This window comes from Diceros bicornis, chromosome 6 (genome assembly GCF_020826845.1).
Source record: "Diceros bicornis minor isolate mBicDic1 chromosome 6, mDicBic1.mat.cur, whole genome shotgun sequence".
NCBI classification, from domain to species: Eukaryota; Metazoa; Chordata; class Mammalia; order Perissodactyla; family Rhinocerotidae; genus Diceros; species Diceros bicornis.
In genome coordinates, this window is record NC_080745.1 from 30,875,092 (window position 1) to 30,901,126 (window position 26,035).

Below are 26,035 nucleotides of genomic sequence, written 5' to 3' on the forward strand. Positions count from 1 at the left end.
AAAAAGACAAGGAATAATGTGTTGGGTGAGGATGTGGAGAAAAGGAAACCCTTATGCACTGTTGGTTGGGATGTAAATTGGTGCAGTCACCACAGAAAACAGTATGGAGGTTCCTCAAAAAATTAAAAATAGAACTACCATAAGATCCAGCAATTCCATTTCTGGGTATCTATTTGAAGAAAACCAAAACACTAATTCAACAAGATATACGCACTCCCAGGTTCATTGCAGCATTATTTACAGTAGCCAAGATAGGGAAACAACCTAAGTTTCCATTGATGGATGAATAAAGAAATTTTGGTGTATACACACACACACACACACACACACACACACACACACAGAGGAATATTATTCAGCCACAAAAAAGAATGAAATCTTGCCATTTGCAACAACACAGATGGACCCTGAGGGCATTATGCTAAATAAAATAAGTCAGACAGAGAAAGACAAATACTGTATGTTTCTCTTATATGTGGAACCTTAAAAAAAAAAAAAGCTCACATACACAGAGAACAGATTGGTGGTTGGTGGGAGCTGGGGGGTGGGAGAAATGGGTGAACTTTTATTTTTTCAGTTTAAATAAATTGAATAAATAATAAATAATATCTAGAGTGGATTCCTGTGCATTTTCAGCATATTCTGTGCTAGGTTATGAAAAGGAATCCTCTAAAATGGGAGACAATAATGCTTAGTAAATTCACATGAAGCAGAATCTTACTTATTAGTCTAACCTAATTAGACTAATCAGGTAATCTGTCAATCATCAATATTTACTCAATGTCTCTTCAACTATCAGTGGTAATGGAGGAAAGCAATACTATAACCTACCTATTTTGGACACGGGTATCCAACAAATATGTTTCGTTGATTGATTATTACACAAATCAGTGGTTAACCAAAAAAAGAAAAAAAAAATCACCCACTAGTTCATCTGCAGACTGGGATTGCATGAAATGATGTTCTCTCACAGTTGGTGTGCCCTTCTTTTAATTGTTTTGTTCAAGCTGGTGCTGAAATGAGCTTGCATTTCGGTTCTGAGGATGATTTCTCCATGACCACACCGCTAAACATGACTAAGCTGACACAAGAACTTGGCCAAATCCAAGGACTCCAACACTGCAGCGATGTGGGACACAGGATACGAGCATTGGCTCGTATCCCAAAGAAGAAACCATATTATTCAAATTCTAACCTAATGATCCTTCTGTTCTTGATTGATTTGAGAGTATCATTCAACTGATCACCTAAGACAGCCAAGGAAGCCTTAAGACACACTGATTGTAATAATTCTTCAATGACTAGGAAACTTGGTTGACCAAAGGATAGGAGAGGAAAAAATCCATCAACATTCATTACAATAAAGACTGATACTTGTAGGCCTTCTCCTTCTACTTCTATTAAAGTGCCAATTAATAATGGTCACAAGTAGCATATTTTACTGAATAAAGAAAATACTAACTTATGACTTGAAGTATAAACAGTGGCTAATAAATGATTCTGCAAATCATTCTTAAAGCTGACATACACATACATATGTGTTAAAATTTACATATGTATCTGGTTTTATTTCATACTCTAGGGAAAAATGCCCTGATCTCTTTTCTATTTCTAACTTACCATGTGAATACCAACAAGTTATTAAGCCACTCCAGGTCTCAAATGTTCCATCAATCAAACAAGGTGATTGGATTTCAAGTCTGAAGCAACACAGTAGAATGGAAGGAACTTCCAATACAGCCACAGTTGAGACTGAATCCAAGACCTAGCATCTTGTTAAATGCTTGGCTGTGGATCTATATGTCACCTCTTTCCTCATCTAGGTAAGTGGAGAAACCACACCCTTCTCACAGGGTTTGGTAAGAATGCAAAATAATACACTTAAAGCTACCCAGCACAGTGCCTGATTCATTGGAGTGCTCAATAAAGAACAGCAGATGATCATGATTCATTCCTTCATACCACAAACATTTACTGAACCTCAACTCTGTGCCAGGCATTATTCTAGGTTGAAGGATACAGGAGGTAATGAAACTGACAAAATTCCCTGCCTCAGCGAACTGGCATTGCGGTGGCATGGTGAGGCATAACTCTAAGATGTTGGAGCTACGTGCCTTATGCTGCATAAAGGTTCCGACTCCATTCTCAGCCTCACTACAGAATCCAGAGCAATTAGTCCCTCTGAGTCTCATCCCAGGCTGACTAGGTCCCCACCGACTTAAGGAGAAGCCATATACTAGAACTGCTCCTCTAGGCCTCTCTCATCAAAACACCACGAGGGGCAGAGCCAGGCCTGAGCTTCACACTTACCTTCCACCTTAGCCCCTTCCCCCCTCTCCTCAGCCAGAACTCTTCCCCAAGTCTGCAGCAGAGCCTTCCAGAAACCTCCGTGAAGGCCAGGTTTGCTTAGCGGCATTACCCCTTACTTCCCACCAGAGGTCGCTCTCACACACAAGCACAAGCCCACAGAACCCGGCTTCGCCTTCTCGGCAGCAGTGACATTATTTTCTTTCTCTATTTTTATCTATTAAAAAGATTTCTTCACAGCCATAACTTAGATCTCTACACTAAAATGGAGCAACAGGAAGATATAATGGTGCATTTCATTTATGAATGACCTATAATAAATTACTCTGAAGTGTCCCGAGTGCCAGAAGACAGAACGCTTTGTCTGCCCATGGACTGTATTTCACATACTTTAATTTAGCTGACACATAAAACTCATTTGACATTTCGCAGGTATTTGTGTGGGGCGGGGGAGGGGGGGTGGCATGCGAGAGGGGACCACTGTGGGGCCGGGCAGGGAGTGGGGGCAGCGGGCAGAGCCAAGGATATTTGGTTCTTGTTGAGGGTTAAGGTATGGAGCCTGGGTAACCCTGGCAACACGAGGTCGTCCCCGAGCAGATTGTTGTCCAAGATGAGTTCCTCCAGGCTCCCGAACGCGCTCAGTCCTTCCAGTGACCTGCAATGACAAAGGCAACAGGAAAAATGATCCTGCACTAAATCAGGGAGGCCATTATGAGCCGAAATAAATATTTTAACCTTCCCTTTCAGGACTGGGAATAGTTTGGGCTTGGTGCCTGTCAGCAATGTGAATGACAAGAATTAGTAGCAGGAGCCGGGGCGGGGGCGGCAGGGGAGAAGGGGCCGCTGGCACTCACCGCATCCTTCACGCATTGCCAACATGAAGGATGAGGGTCACTTAGTGAGTAGCCAGGATCCAAAACAAAGGGCTTCAGATACGGCCTGCAGGATAAATTTGTCAATGTCTTGTGCCTTCAGGCACCCAGCCTCAGCTGACCCTAACCTCCATTCCCAAGATAAATAACTCTGTCACAGTTCACCTTCATTCCCTGGACACAAATTTAAGTTGTCATCCATCATTCCTGCCCAGAAATATCATACCCTCTTACAATAATAAATATAACTTCAAGTATCATTTCTTAGCGGTTCTCCTCTGCACAGTCGGAGGAAACGGCCGGGAAAGCTTCCTTTCTCTCTGTTTGCCGCCTTTGACTTTTGTTTTCTCTCTGCTTTTTTTCTTTACTAATCACTTAACTTGCCTCTGCCCCGTGTCCCTGTGGCTGCCCCAAAAGGCAAGGCATCTGCGGAAGCACATGATCACTCCAGTTTGAAAGGGCTGTTTCTTTTTGTTTTTGTTTGGGAGGTGAGTAGAAAGGGTTTGGGGGAATTTCTGTTTCAATGCCCCTGGCTTGAAGTTACTGTTTTAATTTATGGAAAGTGGATTTCTCACTTTATTTTTGAAAGAAGTGTCGAGTGCAAGCAATGTAGATGTCAGGCAGTAAATAAACAGGCATCTGAAAGAATTAAGTACCCGGCTTGGGGAAAAAAATATCAGAAAGGGAAAAATAACCTTGTTTATACTCTTAGCTGAAAGTTAACTCTTAATGTTATGGACTCAGAAGCGTTGGTGGGTGGAGGGGGTGAGGGACAGTTGTGTGCATGTGCTTGCCCTGGCGCACACAGACGTTCGTTAAAGAAAGCCACCCGCCCGGTGGAGGGACTTACACAGACTCACATACTCCCAGCTCCTTCACCTGCTAGACCCAAGAGCAGTGCTGAGGCTGCACAGGCTGACAGCTGAGCTACAACATCGAGCAGAGGGCGGACTCACATGGGACCTCCTGGCTATTATACAAAATGTGACGAATCAGGGAGATGTTGTCTACCCTATTTGTTCATTTACTGATAGCACTTCCATTACAGACCCGCCTGCTTGCATGTGCAATGCCTGCACATCTGGTGTGAGTGTGAACTTTAGCACCAGAGCTTTCTCGAGGCATCCATGTCTCCTTTGTGGGACCTCTGCCAAGAGGAGTCCAAAATAGGGAGTCAATACTTGGGAGGTAGTAATATGCATCGTGAATAACTAATTAAACACCTAGACTCCACTGGGCCCAGAGCTCCACCAGCATGCCCCATTCCTGCCTGACCCTCAGGGTGGTCCCAGTCAGGCCCAGCACCCAGACCACGCCTCCTCCTACAGCCAACTCTACCTGCTCCACAGCAGGAGGGCAATACCGCAGACATTTTGGGTTAAGGGTCCACAGGATCATCAGGTTTCAGATCCTCCTCCTCCTTTCTCTTCTTCCTCAGGTTTCAGGGAGGCAAAACACCACTTACACACATGTAGTCAGGGAGGTCTGGGATTCTACCTCAGCTCCACCACTTACTTGTAGTGTGAATGTGGACATATCAATAACCCATCTGAACTCCCTTGCTCTGTGTTACTTCCACTCATAGGATCTTACGGAGAATCAGTGAAACAGGACTAACAAGTTACTAGCACATGCTGGTTTCTTTCTTTTCCTTCCTCCTTTCATCCATTGATTTTTCTGGAAGCCCTGACCTTGTGGGGGGAGGGTGTTCAGGATGCAGGGGGTGGGCAGATGAATAAATGTGCAAAGGTGTCCAGTAAGTCTGGCTTCTGCAGGGAAACTTCCACCTTTGCTGAAAGTCCCTTCCTCCATGGGGGTTCATGAGTGATGATCCAAAAGTGCTTTTCAGGACCAGGCCCTGTTGACTGCAAGCGGAGTCCAGGCCACCTCCCATCAGGGCGCCTTATGGATGGTTAATAAGTCCTTTGTGCACAAACATCAGCTGGGCTCTGGTCAAAGGCAGCATCCGAATACACATTGTTCCCGAGTTATGTTATGCAAATATAATACTTTTATCATGAGAATCAGCGGATGGTTGGCAACTGGCAAGCAGAAGAAAGCTCCCTTCCAAGAGTGCTTCAGGGGAGGCATAAAACAAAGTGACACAGCATGAAGAGGGACAAAGCCTGGGAACACTAGAGGGAGTGCCCGCAGGGACAGCCTGTCTCTTGGGGCAGGCTCTGGAGCAGAGCTCTATACCGGAGTGAGACTTCAGAGAGGTGTTGGGAAGCTCCGGCTCATATCCCCTGTCACCTGTCTAGTTTTGAGATTCTTTTTGCCATGTAATGTTATTAGCTCAGTTAAAAGAAAACCGTGTTACGTGGGGGGTTGCTAATTAATAAATCCCTGTCTTCGTGTCATCAGCGTGGTATGCATTTGGTGATTTAATCAGCTGAATCAGAGCTGAGGGACTAGGGACAGGAGGCCGAGAGCGTAGTGAAGGGTAAAACTGGAGAGGACAGGATTTCTGCGCTTGGCTGGTGTGCAGAGGCCAATAAACACACACCTAGAAAATGGCTTTATTTTTCACTTTTTAAAAATTGTACTTCCTGTGTTGTTGTTGCTGCTGCTGTTTTCCTGGAAGGAGTAGGGGAAAGAAATCATTTGCCTCAATCTTTGAGTTCATACTCCCATATACAAGATGCCTGCAAATAGATACGTGATGTTAAATAAAATCACAAGGCAAAAAAGGCTTTAAGGATCCACACAGATCTACGCTGTTTAACGGGACAGCTACGGGAGCTATAAGGAAAAGATGATGGGACTGTAATTTCTCTGCTATAACCTTGTGTGTGGACAGCAAAATATACCTCAGACCCAAGAGCCCTGGTGGAGGGGGTGACTTGTCACTCCAGGGTTACTCCCCAGCTTGGTTGGCAGTGGCTGCAGATGTCTGAGGGGTGGCTGGAAGGCGAGGCAGGCATGTCAGCCATGGGCAGGGGCTGCAGGGGGAGGGCAAGGCTTCACCTGTTACCTTGGCAGGCACAGCCAGCTAGAGAGAGGTCTTCCCAGCTCAGTCAAGAGCCGCCCAGGGCAGGCAGGGAGACCGGGCGTGCGGTCCTATCTGTGGCAGGTGGCTTGCTCTGGAAACCTAATCAGCACCTCCGAAGTGCACTGCAGGCTGCCTGCCTCCCGCTCCACCAGCAGGAAAGCCTCCCATTATCTCACCCACAGGTACCATCTCGGTTACCTCGTTCACAGGGCTCCAGCTGGGCTCCTCGAGGAGCCGCTGCGGCTGCTGGGAGAGTCCCAGTGCCGTTTCCAAAGTCACATCAAAATGACAAAACATCACAACGCATTCAGCTCCAGCGGATTCAAACAGAGAGAACTTTTAAGTTTCCACTGTAATTAACCCTATCCTCGTTAAGATAATTATGATCAAGCTTCCTGTCACAGTTAATATCCCAGCATCATTGCCCGTGGCTCACACTCTGCCCTCATTAGCTTATAAAAACAGCAGCACTAAACAGGCGGCCTGTCGCCCTTTCCAAGCTAGGCCAGTGGCTGTGAGCCCTTATGGAGAGGGGCCTCACGCAGGGCAGCAGGCCCCACAAAGGGGCCGCCCCTTGAACCCCAATCCCTTCTGGGTGGGCACATGCTCAGCGGCCTTCATCCTTTCCCCAAAAGTTAGCCACTCGTCAGAATGGGGAAGGAGAAGGGCCAGGACCAGAGCATGGCTGGTAGGTTTGGGGCAGAGAAACTATCCCTTTCTACCCCTTACCGAGCAAAAATCCAGCCAGAAAAAATCACCAGAGAACACCTCCATTTCCCCGGTTCAAGAACTGCCAATCTTTTTCCTGGAGGATAGGCTGCAGTAAGAATTACCTTTTCTCAGCTCCCAGCCTAAACCAGGGACGACACTTCTGCCTGGCACGAGATGCCAGGGAACAGGGAGACAGTTAGCCATACATCCTAAGAAAGAAATGTTGTCTCTCTTTGGAACCATAGTTGGCCTCAAATCCAGAACTAAATATTGAGATGTTCTCAAACCAATTAAGAAAATAAGATCCCCGCTAAGATCTTTACCTACTCTCTCCACTCTATCTACCTAAATACACGTTTTTAACTAAGAAAATGAGGAAGCCATGGAAATTCTAGAGGACCTAACCCATATGTCTGATGTCTACCACACTGGCTAGTCCTGCAGAGCTGCAAGGGTCAGCCGTTGCCTGTTCTATTATGGTTTTCCTGGATGATTTCAGTCAGCCCAGCCCCCAACAAGAAGAGATCTCAATGTAACCTCCATAATACCTGGAGAGCTGTCAGATACACAGTGTGGGCTCAATACCTCTTTGCCAACTGACTATCGCTCAGCCACGAGCCTGTGAGTTGCTGAGAAAAAAGCTGCCAGTAGAATCTCAAGGGCAGGACAAAGAGCAGACCTTGGGGTGGCTGGCCAGGGGCTAGGAGGGCAATCTCTAAGTTCACGTTCCTTCAGAGGCCAGAATGCCTCCCCCTCTTTACCCTGGGGCCAAGTGTCTGAGAACAGGCAGAAGTGACGTTCAGGGAGCCTGTACCCGTATACCAGTACTCGTTAACTATACTACCTAAATACTTCCTTACTAGTTGGTAAATAATTGCAGCTCTGAGTACTGCAAGTGCCCCTCCCTGTCACCCCGGCCACTCCATGGAGCCCTCAATTGCTTTCCACAATTCAGCAACTGAGTAGTTAATACCCCCACACCACCGGCCTTCAAGGACCCTGCTCCAGCCAGGATCTTTCTGATTGGTCAATGCAGTTAATAATTTAAACATTACCCTTGAGAGCAGGAATACTAACTTGTACCTCTCTTACACTCCTCCCACCATGCCAAGTACATTGCCTGGCACACAGCAGGTCCTTGGGAAATGTCTGCAAACTGATGTACAATAGAGGCCACGACCAAAGCTACAAGGGCAGGACAGGTAACACAGAGCTGTATGTGGGGAATGAAGGAAGAAAGGAGAGAACACAAGAGTTGATATGACTGCTCGTGTCCCAGAAAATGGCCCAGGGGCGCACAGACATTTTTAGAAAGGCTGTTCGTCTAACCCCATGACAGGTATTCTTTCTTTCTGCCATAAAACTCTTTTTATATCCTGTTTAAGTGGTTATACATATCTATATAGAGATATATATATAAGATATTATATATAGTAATATACTATTTATAGTAATATACTATATAGTAACATATATTATACGTATAGTAATGAGTATATAAATAATGAATAAATACACAGTAATATACTATATTACTATAGTAGTATATTATATATACTATATAGTACTAGGTACTATATGTACAGTTGGCTATATATATTTTCTACATATTTTTCTGTCATTCAGGTCACACAGCCAGGGATATATGTACAAATAATAATATAAATCGACTAGTCTATATGATAAGTATATCAATGGGGGTGAAAATGTCTTTAAAAAATAGAAGACAGTGGAAAAGGCTCTGGGCTTTGTAAGACAGTGTATACTGATACCATGTGACAGTTTATCACATGGAATTTGTCAAAGTCACCCTCAAAGCCCTATTGAGCCCCTTGTCATGACAGATGATCCCTGAGCTGCAGAGAATAAAATTCAACACAAGAGATCTGCATCCAAAACCTGTCACTAGGTGTTTGTTAACTCTAAGTGGGATCAAGTCTGAAGCTGTCATGCACCATACCTAATAATACGAAGAAAACTGTTAAATATGATCCCTAAAGAATTATGGAGAATGAGTAAGGAGCTAGAAGCCCAGCAATGGGTACTTGCAGTTCCAGCTATTTGAAAAAGGAGGTAAGATTCTCCAAACTTTGTATTTATAAATTTATAAACTTACGTCTATGAAATTCTGGTCAAATTATACCTCTGAGGAACTGGTATTTGCTTGCCTTAGGACAATGTGAAGCATGTAGCTGATCGTGTTACCCTTTTTGCTTTTGCTATCAGGAAGCTCAGAGCTAAATTGTGACCCAACTGTAAAAAGGTAACACTCCATGGTCTCTATATCTGCTTTCTAACTCCACTGTCAAGGCTTATAATTTTTTAATAGCCTTGATATTTTATTTATCTATATATTGGTTTTTCACTTTATTAATTCTAATAAGCTAGCTCAAATCCTTTGTAGAATAAGGTGGGCTATATATAAATTTAATAGATATAGATTCTCAAATAGGCGATTTGTGTACATTAAAGACACGTTCTGTGAGACCAGCTATTAATGTGGACAGTTGACTAGGAATAAAGATATATAGTGTATCCAGACTTCAAAATGGCTTTGAAAAGATTTCTAATAAGATCCTTGCGACAGGAGAGCAAAAAATGGGCTAGAAAATGACAACTTTAGGTAGAATCATAACTGGTTAAAAAACATACCTGAAGAATACTAATTAATGACCCAGCCTGTTCTGTGGGAAGGTTCTGGGGACTTTGGTCCTTTTTTTTTTTTTTTTTTGCTACTGACTTGGTTAAGACCGTGTTCATCACTTTTATGAAGGCCAGGACCCTAGAAAGATAGTCAAAAGGATACAATAGGATCCAAAATGATCCTGTTGGAATCAACTTATTGTTTCAGCCCAACGAGAAGAAATTTCACAATGTCTAATGTAAAGACCTAAATGAAGATTTAAAGTTCAACTACCCAAAAATATCCCTTTAAAGAAAAAATTAAAAGGCAAATGAAAATTGTGGAAAATATTTGCAATCTCTTTGACAGTCTAAAGTTTAACATCCCTAATATGAAAAGAGCTTTTGAAAATCATTAAGGAAAAGCTGAAAGCCCTAAGAGTAAAAACAGTCAAAAGACTTGAACAGAAAATACACAACGAATGCAAATGGCCAATAATAGAAATGTGGGGTAAACTTTCAGCGTCACTGAGAATCTAAAATATTCAAATTAAACAAGACATTTTCACTTAACTAGCAAATACACTCTTTTCTTAAATCTTAACAGGTCAAAAGTTCAAGATAACAGACTAATACAACACTAATGGGAGAGTGAAATTGTTATAACCTTTCTAGATGGCAATTTACATTAAAAGACTTAAAAATAATCACCTTTTATCCAGTAATCAAGAATTTATTCAGTAAATATCAAAGAAATGTGTATGGGTTAAGTATGTTCACTACAGGATTATTTATAGTAATATTTTAAATAAGCCTAAATGCCCAATGATTGAGGAATGATTAAATAAAGCTCAATATATCTGTATAATGAAATACCATGTAGCAATTCAAAATGATAGTGTAGACAGATATCTAGTGATCCAGTAAAGGTGTCATGCTATCTATTTAAGCACCTAAACTTAAGTTATAATACATACAGTACACACAAAGATCTCATGCATGGAAATTAAAAGTCATCTATGTGCTTCCCTCCATTCTCCACACAAATTTTAATTTGTACCATATTTTCCATGTTGATGGTTAAGAGTCATTAAAGTAGTTTTTGTTAGTTGTTTCTAGTTTATAAACTGCTGAATACACAATTTTGTACACAGGGACTTTATTACAATTCTGTATGTACATACACACACAAATATACTTCAATGCATACATATATATCTATATATCTATCTACCAATCGATTGATATATCCCAGATATATAAAACTAACCCCTAAGTAATGGGTTTATAGGGTTTTTTTCCTCTTCCCTTTTATAGTTTTCACTAGTTACTAGATTTTCTATCATGAATAAGTGTTTTATAATCAGGAAAAACTCCAGTAAATATTACTTTTAAATGAGACAACTCCCCAAATGCGAGATGGGGGAGCCTTAGACAAAGAACAGTGTGTTTAGTAAAGAGGGCTTAGAATGAATCGCCAGAGTGGGGCTGCCACCACAAAAGCTAATCTGATCCTAGTCCACTCTTCTGGCCCATAAGTAACTCTACCTAGAGCTCTGTTTCAATTCTGGGTGCCAGACTCAAAGGGGCATCGGCACTCAGAAACACCACGCAATGAGAACAACCAGGCGGTGAAGGGTGTAAGAAACGGTGATTGAGACTGTCAAGATTATTTAACCAGGAGCAGAGGAGCCTTCATTGTTTCAAAGTACTAAGTCTATGACATTCCAGAAGGCAGAATCAAAAACAAATAGGAGAAAATTATGTAAGTTGGGAGGAGATGTCTTGAATCAATTTTTAAAAACTTATAAAAATAGAGAGCTGTTCATCAAAGGGTTGAGCTGCCTTATGAGTCACTATACATATTTGATCAGAGGCTAGAGTCATGGAGAATGTTTAGAGGGAATTTCTGCATAGAGTAGAAGGTTAGATTCAGTGACCTCTAATATTCTATCCAGATACCGCGCTTACTTGACTGGAGCTCCTTCCTCTAAACCACAGTTTACAAGGGCTGCCAAGAGTGTCTTCTTCCCTGCCAGAAGGGTCCCTAATGACTCAGCCTGGTGGAAAGAGGGCAGCAAGAGACTTCTAGCTCTGTCATTCCCCATCACACTAAACTCTGGGCCTTATTCTGATCTTCTAGCTAGGACTGTGCAAAGCCTCTTTAATGCTTCCCTAACTCTGGGGACATCTCCATAATTAAAAAGGCACATGTCAACACACCGGCCTCTTATAGCCTGTAAACTAGATGCCAAGCTCTATTTGTGTGAAATATGCCCTGTCGTGGTCTTCTTCACAGATTCAAAGACTTTGAGTCCTAAGGGAATTTTAGGGTGTTTTATCCTCCACTTCACAAAAGGTGACTAATGCTCAGAGAGGTAAAGCAGCTTACCTAAAACCATATATAGTAATCAAGCCATGTCTAGAACCTTTCGACATACAGTCGTGTTCCCTCAACTAAGCTATGCTACACTACATCTAAAAATCTTCTAGTTCAGGTCTAGAAATGGAAATTTACCCTTGCTACGTCCTTTATCCAAACATTGTGTACAGCTTTGTAATCCATTCATTGTATGTCCTCAATAATAATGATCAACCTAGATGGACTTTAAATTCTTTTGCCTTTCAATTCATACTCTCTTACTGACCCTTCTAGAACAATCTCCTGAGGAAGTAGTTCTTATAGTTTTTTGTTTTAATATGGCCCTCATGAGGTTAAGTATGCATTAGGTAGAGCTGGGTTGAAATTTACCAGCTAATAGTCCCCTTGGCATGTACCTCTATGGCTTATTCATTTATTCATTTACAAAAATGTTTTGAGTACTGACTCTGTGCCCAGTACTTTGCTAATCTCTGGGGCCAAAAAGATGACTGTGGCCTAGTCCCCTACTGTTAAGTAGTAGATACAGAGAGGGAAGCAGTTACCAGATAAAGCAGGGTAGTAGGTTATATAGGGATGATAAACACTGGTCTGAGGAGGGGGAGAGTTAGGGAAGGCTCCAAAGAGGAGATGGGCTTGAGCTAAGTCTCAATTCAATAGAATTCTAATCTTTCAAGTATCTACTTACACTTTATGACAAATTTGGTGGTGAAGAAACATGAGAAGAAGAGATAACTTGATCCTGGCACTTGAGTAATCGACATTCCAAAAAGCTTATTTAGCCAGAAAGCATGTATGTGATATACACCTGCAGTATGGCAGGTTCTCAGTGCACACCTATATCTGGGGACTTGCAAGATGTGTGAGTCATGGCATCTACTCCCGATGAGGTTATGATCTATGAGAAGAGAGAAGTTGGACTCGAAATAAGGAGAAATCAGACAGGACAGCATACTATTAGGCAGTGTGGGCAAGATGAGCTCCCCAAGTGAGAGGAAAGAAATGCGGGCTGTAGTGGTCACCTTTTTCAGCCCACCCTCCTAGGTTTGTCCTGAAGTTATTACAGCGAGTGAGTCCCTAAAGACAGAGGTGAGGAACCAGGTACCTTCCCTAAGAACACGCTAGATGGCTGCACGTCTTGCTCCCATCACTCTGCCCATCTGGCTGTCCTCTCCTCTCAGCGAATCTTTCCTGCATTTCTCCCACCCTGGTGACAAGGCTTGGTTCTGGGCTTCGACTATGTCTCTAAAATTATTTTGATTCACGGCTTGAGATTTTACAAAACCACACATGCACGCAATGGAGTCTGTGGCCTCGGGATCTTGTTTGTTTTTAAGAGTCTAAAGAGTGAGTTTGTTTGGCGGGTTCTATAAATGGAGGTTTTCTTTACTAGGGAGATGTAAGGGGGTGGACATGGTGTGCTGCAGCCACGGTATGTGTGCACGTCGCCATGAGGCGGAATTCAGCGCCTGGTGGGGGAGGCTCCCAAAGCCATTGGGCAAACATATGTTGGGCCAAGAACACGGCTCTTCAACCTCATGAACTGTTTGCTTGAAAGATAACAGTGTCTCTTCCACACAAGCCTTTCACCACCCTCCATAAAGGGAATTTTTAATTCAACAGATGGTGTCTACTCATTGCAAACCAACCAGAAAAGGAGACATTTACATGGCTGCACCTCAAGACCCCAGGGACCCACAGGGGCCCTAACAAAACACCTGCCCAAGACTAGCTCCCCATGGGCAGGGCCCCCTGGAATGGAATCAGGCCAGGAAAACCAGCAAAAATGTGCCAACTGCTGATTCTGTGAGGTCCTAGTTGGCTGAAAAAGGTGAAAACATGTTTTCTGCCCCAGACTACAAGATAGCTTTATATCTCCCACAGAAAAGAAGGCCCTGGGAGATATGGTGGCCTCCAAAAGTGGCTTGCTATTGGAGCCATTTTCCATCTTCCAAAACAGCACCGGCTCTGTGCTTAGCAAAACCTTTCAAAGAACAACTTTGTCAGGTTTGCAGTCCATTTCATATAATGGCACATTCTGGAGCCTGAGGACCAACCTAACAGAAGTAACAGTGCTAGGGACAAAGAGGAGAGATCAGATACTTGCTGATGTACAGCGTGATGAAAGAGAGATTTTCCTGGGACTAAATGGTTCTCTCGTCCTCATCTGCCTCTCCAGTTATTTGATTGCTGCTCCTGGTGTTTTCATAAGGAATGTGGTGTTCTGATGGAAAGTTTAACACAATCGAAGCCAAACACAAATGTAGTAAGTAGACACACAAAGTAAGAGTACTAAATCTGGGGACACAAGCTCTGTTTTCAAGTCCCGGATGTCCTGTAAGACCTCGGAAAAAGAACGCCTCTGAGTGTTCTTTTCTATCTATCGCAGTGGCAGAAAAATCCCTGACTGGTACACTTTGCAGATAGTGGAATGGGGATGAGATGACGTGAGATAAGGTATGTGAAAACAAGCCTAGATAAATTTAAGGATTGTTGATATTGGCAACATTGTTTTTGCAAACAAAAATGTGCATATTTTATTTTCAGAAGAGGTAATTAGTTACCTCAGAAAAGGAAGCAAGTAGCTAAAGCTCCAAAAAAGGTACTAATATGTATTCAGAATCATCTGACCACACGGGAACAGGGCAGCTTGGGAGAACCTCTGTCTGAAAAATGACCAGGGAACCTGATTCTTGTCCTGCCTTGGTCACTACCTTCCTGCAATGCTTCAGTCAAATCTTTGCCCTGCTCTGGGCTTAACTTGATACTTTTGTAAATTGGGGAGGCTAGACTTGATTATTTTAGATGTCTCTTCCTTTTCTAACATTCTCTGCTCTGAAGTAGGTTACAGAAGAAAAACTCCCAAACCAAACCAAAGTTTTATCATTGCCTTAATGATGCCACCAGTCAGTAAAAAGTTCAGCATGAAATGTGGCAGGTCATCCCCAACTTTTATTTGGCCAAAAATATGAGGGTTGGAGGACAGGGGTGAGGGGAGAGTTTCAAGTCTCAAGTATGAAATGTGATTAATAAATAAGATCTGGGAGAGAAAAGTTGAGGGAGAAAAAAATTCTCCCCTGCCCTCCCATGTTTTTTCATCTTTCATAGCATCTAAGACTAGGGAGTGACAGGCAAAGTGACACAGTGCTCAGAGGGCAAAAGATAAATGTTTGATGAATTGGCCATTGGTAGGAAAGTGATGGGCTTTGTATGTCATAATGGCTGAGCTGCCTTTCCATGCCGATTGCCTGCTAAGATAAGGAGCCATAATGAATGGACCTTGAGATGCCCTGGACAGAAGCAGTTCTAATTTGACTGGTTTTAATAAAATTAATTTTAAAAAGAAGAAAATGGAAGAAGGAAGAGGATAGCAATTTGGAGAGACCAAAAAGGCTGAGAACACATACATCCAGAGTGGATACTTACCATTGGTTTTTCCATTCATTGTGCTAGTCAAGTCAGCAGAGGAAGCAAGTTTGATTTTGTTACATCTGTAAGTCATCCCCACCCTGTACATGCCCAGTATTGTACAGAGACACTTGAGATACGGAAATTAAATGGCCCCACTGAATAGAAAAGTACCTTAATAAGCACAGAATGGATCATTCATTCATTCATTTATTTCTCTTTCAACGAATATTTACTGAGCATCCCCTACTCAGGCCTAGGATGAATGAAGCAGGTCTGCTCCCACCTGCATGCAGCCTGACGGGCTAGGCTTTCCCAGCCAAGTGAGGAATACTCTCCTGATCCAAGCGCTCCTACCATGCTAGGTGCTCTCTGCCAGGCAGCCACGCCTGCACATCATTGGACACTCCCGCCTGCAGCTGATTTCCCATTTCCATATCTCTTCCCTGATCCCCTGGCCCTACATCTGTGCTTGACTTCACTAGTTTACTAGATAATCTCCATCAGAACAACATATTGCTTGTGAAAACACCACAATGGCATTCTAGTGCCAAGAGCAGCAGTCATAAAACCAAAGAGGCAGACAGGAAAGAAGAGGCTCACATCAGCCCTGGGAAAACTCTAGCTGTGCCCGTGAGTAAATGACCTTGTGGACTGTGGCTTTTCCCATATGCAAAACTTGGGGTTGGATCAGATGATTTGCTCCATCTTTCGACTAACATTCATTTGAGGCCTTGTATGGATCAGACACTCTAATAGGCCTGGGAGTACAAATATGGTTAAGATACTATTCCGTCCTCAAGGAGCCCAAGATCTCATGAAACAAGGCCAAAAACCCGTGGCCATAACAGAGTGAGGTTTAAGTGTCCTTTTGCCTTTGAGTGACCTTAAGAGATCTCTAAGATCCCGTCTAATATCCAAATGTCCTAAGATTAGTGGCCTAACTTCCATTTCTCTCTGATTTTTATGACAAAGAACAGAATTATAAAGAAGTTTGGTCATCCAAGCATTCTAATGGTCACTTTCTGTGATACCATTCATTTTCCTGGTGTTAGGAGGAAGAATCCTATGCAAAATGCAACATTAAAAATAATTCTTCCCCTGACTTCTGTCTCTGAGGGTATACATTTTTCCACAACTGCAAAAGGAAAGCCACTTATTACTAAACAGCTCAGCAAGGCTCACACTATTGGAGAATATAAAGTTTTATGAACAAGTCTCTTCTCCTTTCTCTGGGTGTAAGTGAGAAAGTGAGTGAGAGAGAGAGCTGGCGAGGTCTGGCTCAGGAGTCCAGGTGAATTATAGACTGCCGCTCAAGATTCACAGCTCTTCGTGGTAGGAGGTTAATATTCTCACATGTCATTAGGTCTGCTGGCTTTCCTGATGGTTCATTGAAGCAGGCAGCAAATTATTTCCTCATGCTGCAGAGGACAGCACACTTCAAAGCAAGAGAACTCAGGTCAGGACAGGCCTCCGGGTGGATTAATGGCTTGGGATCACCAGGGGTTGTCTATAGGTAAGAAGGGGCCTCAAGCCTTTGAGAAAGCTAACTTTTTGATCTGTCTTGACCTGGCTTTCAAGCTAGCTCTCCAGATTCTATTCCTATCACCTTCTAAGGACCTGCCAAGACCTGCAGGGAGACTGAGTAACCTGTCTGGTCATTTTATCTTCACTTGAAATTCCTCCACCTGCTCTCTGCTATTGTACATCTCCCCCACAGTTCAAGAGGCAGTTTAACGCCCCCGCTCCTTGGAGGAGACTTCTCAGCCTGTCCCACACCTGGCTGACCGACCATGCCTGGACTCAACTTTCGAAAGGCTTCTACTTGGCACACTCCCTCCACCACTGGTCTACAGACTTGGTCTGTTCTCCTGTTGTCCCAGATGTCTCACTTGTGTCTCCCTGACAATTAATTAAGCTCTGGGACCGCAGGCCCAATGGGTTATTTCTCTTTGCATCTCCCAGTGATGGCTGAGTAGAAGGAGGTGAAAACCTACCGGCTACCCCTGAATGCAGGCCCGAATTCCAATCCTCTCCTTTCTAGAAGAAAGGGCCAAGAAGAGTCCTAGAAATTTTTACAATACGGGCTCATTAAAACATTTGTTTAAAGGTAGTTTGGAAACACTACTTCTAAAGATAACACTAACTGAAGGAAAAATGAGAGAACAATGGTGAAAAGCACAAGACACTCACAGGAAGTCATGGGAAAAATGCAAGGCTGTCCTTCCTCAGGCCCAGAATTGCTAAGTAAGTACAGTCATGCGTCACTTATCGACAGGGATATGTTCTGAGAAATGTTGCATTAGGCAACTTCATCGCTGTGCAAATATCGTAGAGTGTCCTTAGACAAACCCAAATGGTATAGCCTACTGCACACCTAGACTATATGGTACTAATCTTATGACATCACCATCATATACGAGCTGTGTCATTGACTGAAATGTCATTATGCAGCACATGACTATGTCTGTGGTGCAAATGCCCACCACAGTCTATATTCTGTTTTCTCAGTTCCAAGTTTTCTGAACAGCCTCTCATTGGGGGCCTGCAGTTACGAGGAGGCCTGTACACAAAGGCAGTCCTCTGCTTCAGCACCATCGGAGAGGACGCCCTGGTGGGGGCTTGAGAGGGACTCCAGGGGATCCTGGAGGCAAGACTCCCGACAGGCCATCCAGGAACCACACCAGAGCTCTCTGTGTGTGTAGCTCGGCCCAGAGGCCAGGAAAGAATTTTTGTCCAGTGGCAGTGGGTGAGTCTGACTGAACTTCCAACTGTTTTCTCCCCTTAGAGTGAGGGGCCTTCACCAGGGTTGGGGGGAATAACAGTACTAACTTTAGGCAGTCCCCCCATTTCAAACCTGGATAAGCAAATGAAAGTTTGGGAAAGCTCTTGGTAAACAAGACAGTACTCAAGAAATGTAAAGGGTGATCACCACTATTCCAATCCTGTCTTCTGCCCAGTCTGTACTTACCTTGAAATTTTCTCTTTTGCTTCCTGCTCCTCCTTCCCTATCATTCTCCTCAGTAACCTCACTCTCTTTCCTTGAAAATACTTTTACCTTCTTTTACATAACATGCTTTCCATAACACATGCAGAGAAAACAAACAAAAACACATGTACACACCATGTGCCAAGTATCTACATACATGTAATGCAGACAGCTGAGAGCCCAGGCAAGTGACCCCCACCAGGTCCACTCTGGGTCAGACCCCAAAGGGCAGAGCTCCCTCAAGCTGGCCACAGGGCTAAGCAGTCCTTCCTCATCTCACTGAGTGTCTGGTGTGGCACTGAGGAAAATCCACTGGGGTCAGTGGAATTGACCCCAGGCGCCCCTCACCCATCTCACTGGATGACCAGAGCTCTTCCTTCCCCTCTCTGGACCTCAGATTCCTCTAGAGTGGAATAAAGAAGTGTGACTATATTAGTGTGTCTAGAAGGGTAGTTTGTAGACCACCTGCATTGGAATCTCCTGAGACACTCATTAAAAATTCAGATGCCAGGGTCCACCCCAACTTACAAATCAGTCTCTTCGTGGGTGGGGTCTGGATATCTACAGTTACTTCCCCACATCACTTCTATGTATACCAAAGTGTGAGAACCATTGGGAGTCTCCAACTAAAATACCTTCAGGGAGGGCCGGCCCCGTGGCTTAGCGGTTAAGTGCACGCGCTCCGCTGCTGGCGGCCCGGGTTTGGATCCTGGGCGCGCACCGACACACCGCTTCTCTGGCCATGCTGAGGCCACATCCCACATACAGCAACTAGAAAGATGTGCAGCTATCACATACAACTATCAACTGGGGCTTTGGGGGAAAAAAATAAATAAATAAAATAAATAAAATAAAATAAAATAAAATAAAATAAAATAAAATAAAATAAAACCTTCAGGGGCCAGTCAGGTGACACGTTGTCTTTCAATGAATCCAAGGTTCATCAATCATAGACATACCATTATTTTATGTGTTGGTAAGAGAGAAAAACCACTGTCGATTAAAAATGACCCAATGCTTTCCTACCTTAAAATGACTCAGGAACTCTCTCCCTTTTTTATATCCTACTTGTTGCTTTGCAAGAAACTATGAGTCAAGATCATTACTCCAACAACAAATGTTTGCTTTATAATATCAAGTTTATGCCCTTTCTCTACACACAATAACTTTGTCTTTCAATGCCAAATCACAGTGAATTCTTAAATGGCACATGAGGTATCAAAAATATGTATAAGTTAACTGAAGTGAAGATAATAAGAACAACTATAACCAAGTTGGAGTGTGCATTGACAACTCCATCACCACTGCCTCCAGGCCAGTGAGAGTTCCAAGATGCTATCAATTTTGAGATGGATTCAGGGATGTTAAAATGTGAAAAAAAAAAGGGGCTGCCCGGTGGCACAGCGGTTAAGTGCACGTGCTCCACTGCGGCGGCCTGGGGTTTGCAGGTTCGGATCCCGGGCGCGCACCAACGCACCACTTGTTAAGCCATGCTGTGGCAGTGTCCTATATAAAGCAGAGGAAGATGGGCACAGATGTTAGCCCAGGGCCAGTCTTCCTCAGCAAAAAGAGGAGGATTGGCATTGGATGTTAGCTCAGGGCTAGTCCTCCTCACCAAAAAAAAAAAAAAATTTTACATCTTAGAAATGCTGAAATACAGAAAATGAGGGTAAGACAACAGGGAGTGGTGAGGACTGAGGGAATCAGAGTACACACTCTGCCTACCGGCATCCAAATTAGTATTTGTGTTGTCCACAAACACAGAAGTTGGCCCATGGGTAGAATGACCATATAATTTGTTAACTCTGGGGCAATTCTCAGAGTAAAAGAGGCACTATTACTGGTTATGCCAGGAAAACAGGTTTCAACTAGAACTGTCCTGGGCAAACTGGGATGGAAGTTACCCTACCTGTGACCCACCAAACAGCAGCCCCTGGGTTATGTCAGCACCAGAGCCTGATCATTTCTAACATTCTAAATCTGTAACATCATGTATCAATTGAAGCAGCTTTTCATGCTGTATCTTTAAAAATCCCTGAAAGCCTGACATCTTTATGCCTTGCATAGTTCCCCTAACTCTCCACAACTGCCTAGTATTTACCCACAACTATCCCTTCCTACTATGACGTGTCTGTGTCTTCTCCTGAGAGACCGCTGCAGATCCCTACAGTTGTTGGAAGGGATTCCATCAGTGGTTCTCATCCAGGAATGCTTTTGCCCCCACCAGAGAACATTCGGCAAGTCTGAAGACATTCTTAGTTGTCATGACTGGATGGTGCTACGGGCATCTAGTGGGTAGAGGCCAGGGATGCTGCCAAACATCCTGCAATACACAGGACAGCCTCCACAACAAAAACTGATCTGACCTCAAGTGTCATTAGTGCTGAGGTGGAGAAACCCGGAATTAGATGAAGGATAATACTTTTGCTCCCTCTATTGTAGGTGAGCCGCTCTCCTTCCTTCTTGCTTTCACTACTGTCCTGGCAAGCCCTCCTCCACAGCTGCTGCAGGTTATAGCTGAATCCTGCTTGCCCAATTCATGATCCAGGAAGGAGCCTCCACAGTGACGGAAGAGACAGCACAGCTGTCACTCTCCACGAGGCAAGTAATAGAACTTTCCCGGTTTCATGGGAGCAGACAAGATTGACAGACTGTGTGACTTTTCCCTTCTCCAACATCACTAGAAAAGAAAGTGACAGCAAACATATCAAGTGAGTTGGAAGCTGCAGCTCTCGTTAGCACTCAGAGGCCCTGAACTTCCACAGACGTGCGCACACTTGGAAGATGCATACACTTCTTGGGAAGCCAGGGCAGCCCATGCAGAATGGGCTTGTCCCAGGCTTGAGACAGGTCCCCTCACATATTTCAGATTTGCCCCCGTGCAGCCACCTGAGCGTGGGCAGAGAAGTCCCCTTCATCACATTGATGGACTCCTTTTTCCATTCAGAAGCATCAACCAGGCTGAAAGTACAGCAGAAAGACACTGACCCCGGCCCCTTCAAGAATGGATAGAATCCTGAAGGTAATGGCAGACCAAGGCAGAGTGGGGATAGAAAACAAGGGGACTGATTCAGGACCAAGGACAGAACACAAGGTGCAAGGGCCTCAAAACCAGGCCAGCAACTCCTGTATTAGTTTTCTAGGGCTGCTATAACAAAGTACCACAAACTGGTTGGCTTAGAATGACAGAAATCTGTCTCACAGTTCTGGAGGGCAGAAGTTAAGATGTCAGCAGGGCTGTGCTCCCTCTGAAGGCACGAGGCAAGGATCTGTTCCAGGCCTCTCTCCTAGCAGTCACCTATGTGTGTGTATGACTCTTCACATGGCATTCTTTTTATAAGGACACTGGTTATATCAGATTAGGGGCACACCCTACTCCAGTATAATCTCATTTTAACTTAACTAATTACATCTACAACACTCCTGTTTCCAAATAAGGTCACATTTTGAGGTACTGGGAGTAAGGACTTCAATACAGGAATTTGGGGGTACACAGTTCAACACATAACGCCTCCTAAGTGACTACGAGTTCCATAAAGAGTGCCAAGGTTCTTATTGGTGCCCAAGGAAATGATACTGTGAGAAGAATACACCATAAGCAGCTGTCTGAGCCAAGCACTGAGAACTCAGAATCATAAGCACTGATGTGGTGGTCAGCCCCAACCTCCTTAAACCATATTCATTTTCACTCTCCTTTCCTGAGACCTGGCTTCCTATCCCTGATTTAACACAACCATCATTCAGAAGATAAAAATACAACACACTATTTATCTGAAGTTCACACTTGCATCCATCTTCATTCTCTGAGACACAGCCATGAAGGTAGAGGTAAGTGAATAATGCTGGTGTGAAGTCAACGTTCAATAAAGGTTTGTTCCTCTCTCTTTCCCCTCTCAGCCCAATGATGATGTCAAAAAACCAGAATATTATGGAAGGAGATCTTAAGCATTCATTCAGAAAACTATGACTTTCAATCAAAGCAGCATTTTAAGATTCTAGTTTCCTAATCTTTGGCCAAAATTGGGAAAAGGCAGGGAAGCAATGGCTATTATATTGACATCAAAGGAAAGCATATTGAAAACTAAAATAAAATCACCTACCAAATAAATAAATAAATAAACCAAAGCTAAAAAATCAGAGTAGATTGAGGCCACTCAGTGTAGGGGCAATCAGCACTACACCCTTCAGTAGCCATCAAAAATCACAATTATGAGTTAGAAACCAACAACATCAAAGGAAAAAAGTCAACATACATTTAAAGAGAAGCTCCATGGCAGTTGCTTTTATCTGAAGTATTAGACAGTTGCTGCATTCAAATTGTTTATAATTCTTATGAAGAGACAAGATGTCGACATGTGGAAATTAAACAACGCAAGATTCAAGGAGTAACTCAAGATAACAATAGAACTGTCACAAAGCAATATACGATTAGATGCCAAATAAACAATATAGAAAATAAGTGCTACGAGAACTCGGAGGGAGCAATCACTTCATGCTGGAAGTCCAGAAATGACACTTGCAAAGATGTAGGTTATAAGCTGAGACTGGAAAGTTATAAAAGTATACTCTGTATAATCTCTTTAAGAAAACAAAGGAGTGTGTCATAGAGGTTTTAGAAAGATTTCATCCTAAAATAGTTAATATTATTTAATGATTAAAGACAACCAGTAAAATGTGCTTAAGTTGGATACCTCATTCTTAATGCCAGAACAATGGGATATTACGATTGATAGTCAATGGTGTGGAAGCCAGCTTCTAAGATGGCTCCCAATGATCTCTTCCTCCTGGTATTCACACACTTATGTAATCCCCTCCACTTGAGTGTGGGCTGGACCTAATGACTTGCTTCTAATGAATACAGTACTACAAAGTGATGGGATCTCACTTTTGAGGTAACGTTACAAAAAGACTGTGAATTCTATCTTGCTGGACCTCTCTCTGTCACTTGCTCACTTGCTTCAAAGCCAGCTCCCTTGTTGTGAGCTGCTCTATGGAGAGGCCCAAGTGGTAAGGAACCAAGGGAGGCCTCCGACCCACAGCCAGCAAGAAAATAAGGCCATAGTGCAACATCCTCTGAGGAACTGAATCCCGCCAACAACCACATGATCAGTCTTGGAAATGGATCCTCCTCAGTTGAGCCTTGAGATCATTACAGCCCTCTCTGGCACCTTAACTGCAGCCTTGTGAGAGACCCTGGGTTAAGCCACATCCAGATTCCTAACCCACAGAAACTGTGTGATAAGTAATATTTGTTTTAAGCTGCTAAATTCTGGGGTGATTTGTTATACAGCAATAGATAACTAATACAAATGGCAAGGTGCTGATGAATCTATTTCTCTAATCTGCCAACTAAGACCCTCTCCATCCTCATGACAGATGGATATCAGAATTACTAACTGAGATGAAGAGATAAAGCAGAACAAATCAAAAAATACTTATACTCCAGTAGGGGTTGTACATCACATTTTGAATGCCAGGCACTTTACATTTACATATATGACTGAAGAGACACAAGCCAAATACCAGGAGATCTGGGCCTCAAACCTTCTCTGGCAGCCTGTCCTAGAGGAAGTGGGTATTTAGACACTGTGTCCAGTGGTCTGGTCTTCTCAAATGGAGCTGGGCCACTCTAAGTCAAGTCTCTCACAAGTAAAAATTTTAAAAGTGCCATGCCCCAGAGCGCTGAGCCATGCTCATGGATCCAGAACCAGTAGTCTCAACTCTACCATGCAACCTTCCTGCTAGGTTTTTCCTGGGGCCTGTCTCCTGAAAGCTTAGAACGAGCTTAATTTAATGAATGAAGACATTCAATGACTTGAGCTCAGATCCTTCAGTCCAAGTGGCAACACTGCAGCATTTTTGAGTTTTCCAAGCTGAGCTGCTATTCTGGTTTACTACATTTCTGAAGGTGTACACTTTGGACTCTGGGAGGCAGGGGTAGACCCGCACTACCTGCAAGGATTCTGTCCTTCTTGCATGTGCATGCACACATGGTCTTAGTTTGGAGTTCCCAGAAGCAGACTTTGAGATGAGGATGTGAGAATAAGTCATTTATTAGGAAAGTGATTACACAAAGCACCAGAAAGTGAGATAAGAAAGGGGAAGAAGTTAATAAAGGATGCATGATGAGGTAGCTTACTGCTAAGGGCAAATGGGGTTCAATCCCTCTAGGGCAGGGATCAGCAGACTTTTTATGTAAATGGTCAGATAGTAAATATATTAGGATTTGTGGGCCAAATAATCTCTGTCACAACTACTCAATTCTGTGTGAAAGCAGCCACAGACAATATGTAAATGAGTGGGCATAAATGGGTTCCAACAAAACTTTATTTACAAAAACAGTTAGCAGGCCAGATGGGGCCCTCAGGCCGACCCCTGCTCTAGAATAGTATGGGATGCAATGTGGATCACTTCTCAGCAATATCTTAAAAGAGGGGCAAGAGAGCTGGGATATTTACCTCCCTCCTCTCATCAGTCACTGGGTGAGGCTGAGTAGGTTCCAGCAGCCCAAGGAAAGAGCTGCAGGTACCCGCAGTTGGAAGCCCTGAGACTGGTGTGCACAGGAATGGTGAGCACCAAGGGGATACGGGCAGAGCACTCCCAGCTACACAGACCCCACCCCAGCCTAATCCATTCTTAAAGAGGAAAGGAAAAGGATGGTGACAGAAAGGAAGAGAGGAACAAACACAGAGGCCTGCTGTGATGGGTGGTGTGGTTTGTCAATGCCTCCCGCCATCCTCCCTCCCTCTCTCTCTGCCTTCCTGGACTTTTAAGGAACTGTCACGGCAAGGAATCCAGCAGGCAGAGTTTTCCAGTAACATAGTTTACCTGTTGCCCCAGTTAAGTCCTAACCACAGCCCAACGACATCAAAGGCGTCACCTCCTTATACACCCAGAGATTCCTTCATCCTTCAAGAATTCTTTCCTCTGTGTGGGATTTTTTTTTTAATTTTAAAACTGAAATTAAAATATCATTTTGCTGGATGGGAAAAAGATTGGGAAAATCAATAGAAGGGATTGTGTAACTATGGAGTCTACCATCCCCAGCCCACCTCATCGTCACAGAAAGGGAGAAAAACCACTCTTCCTCTCCTCTGCATCCCAGTTAAAGTCAAAGCAAAGGAAAAAAAAATTAAATTAAATCATCTTATTATGTAATTGGGACTAGGCCTCAGGCTGCAGCAGTAAAGAAGGGATTAAGACCAGAGCCACCTGGGCAGCCATTCTCCTGGGTCCCATTACCACCCCCCTCATTCCTTTTTATAGACAACAGATTAAAATGCGAGCCTAGCAATCTTTGATCTTTCACTTGCTGACACAAATCCTTTCAAGCTTCCAACATTTTCTGCTGAGGTAATTAGTACTAATTAAAAGGTTTCCAACAGTCTTTGCTCTGATTTTTTTTTTTTCTCCTGTGTGTCTCCCTCTGCTTCCCCCTCCCCAAAAGAAATTGCTTTTACAAGTACCTTCCATCTCTGAAACACCGGCATCCCTCACTTTCTTCTTTATCTGACTTGGCCAGATCACGTAGATTAGTGACTCCATTATTCCAAATACAAAGCCAGACAACAGGTTTTTACTATCACTCCTGACCTGTTGAGAGTGCATGGGCTTATATTCAGAAACACACATCTTGCCTTGTATGAAAAGACAGTCCAATTATGCGGGAAAAGACACCGTGCAGTCTTCTTTTGCCCTAGGAAGAACACCCTTTAATGACCAAGTGTTTCACTCCAGTGTCTATCACACACACG

The 26,035-nt window shown here is 43.5% G+C and overlaps 1 protein-coding gene across 1 annotated transcript in view; it reads right to left on the reverse strand.

Annotated features, from left to right (window-relative positions):
- LRMDA (leucine rich melanocyte differentiation associated) overlaps positions 1-26,035 on the reverse strand; it is a 1,021,905-nt gene that overhangs the window by 453,248 nt on the left and 542,622 nt on the right. The window contains exon 3 of the mRNA XM_058543109.1: positions 2,836-2,962. Within this exon, the coding sequence (XP_058399092.1) occupies positions 2,836-2,962 (127 nt within the window). The remainder of the gene's footprint in view (positions 1-2,835; positions 2,963-26,035) is intronic.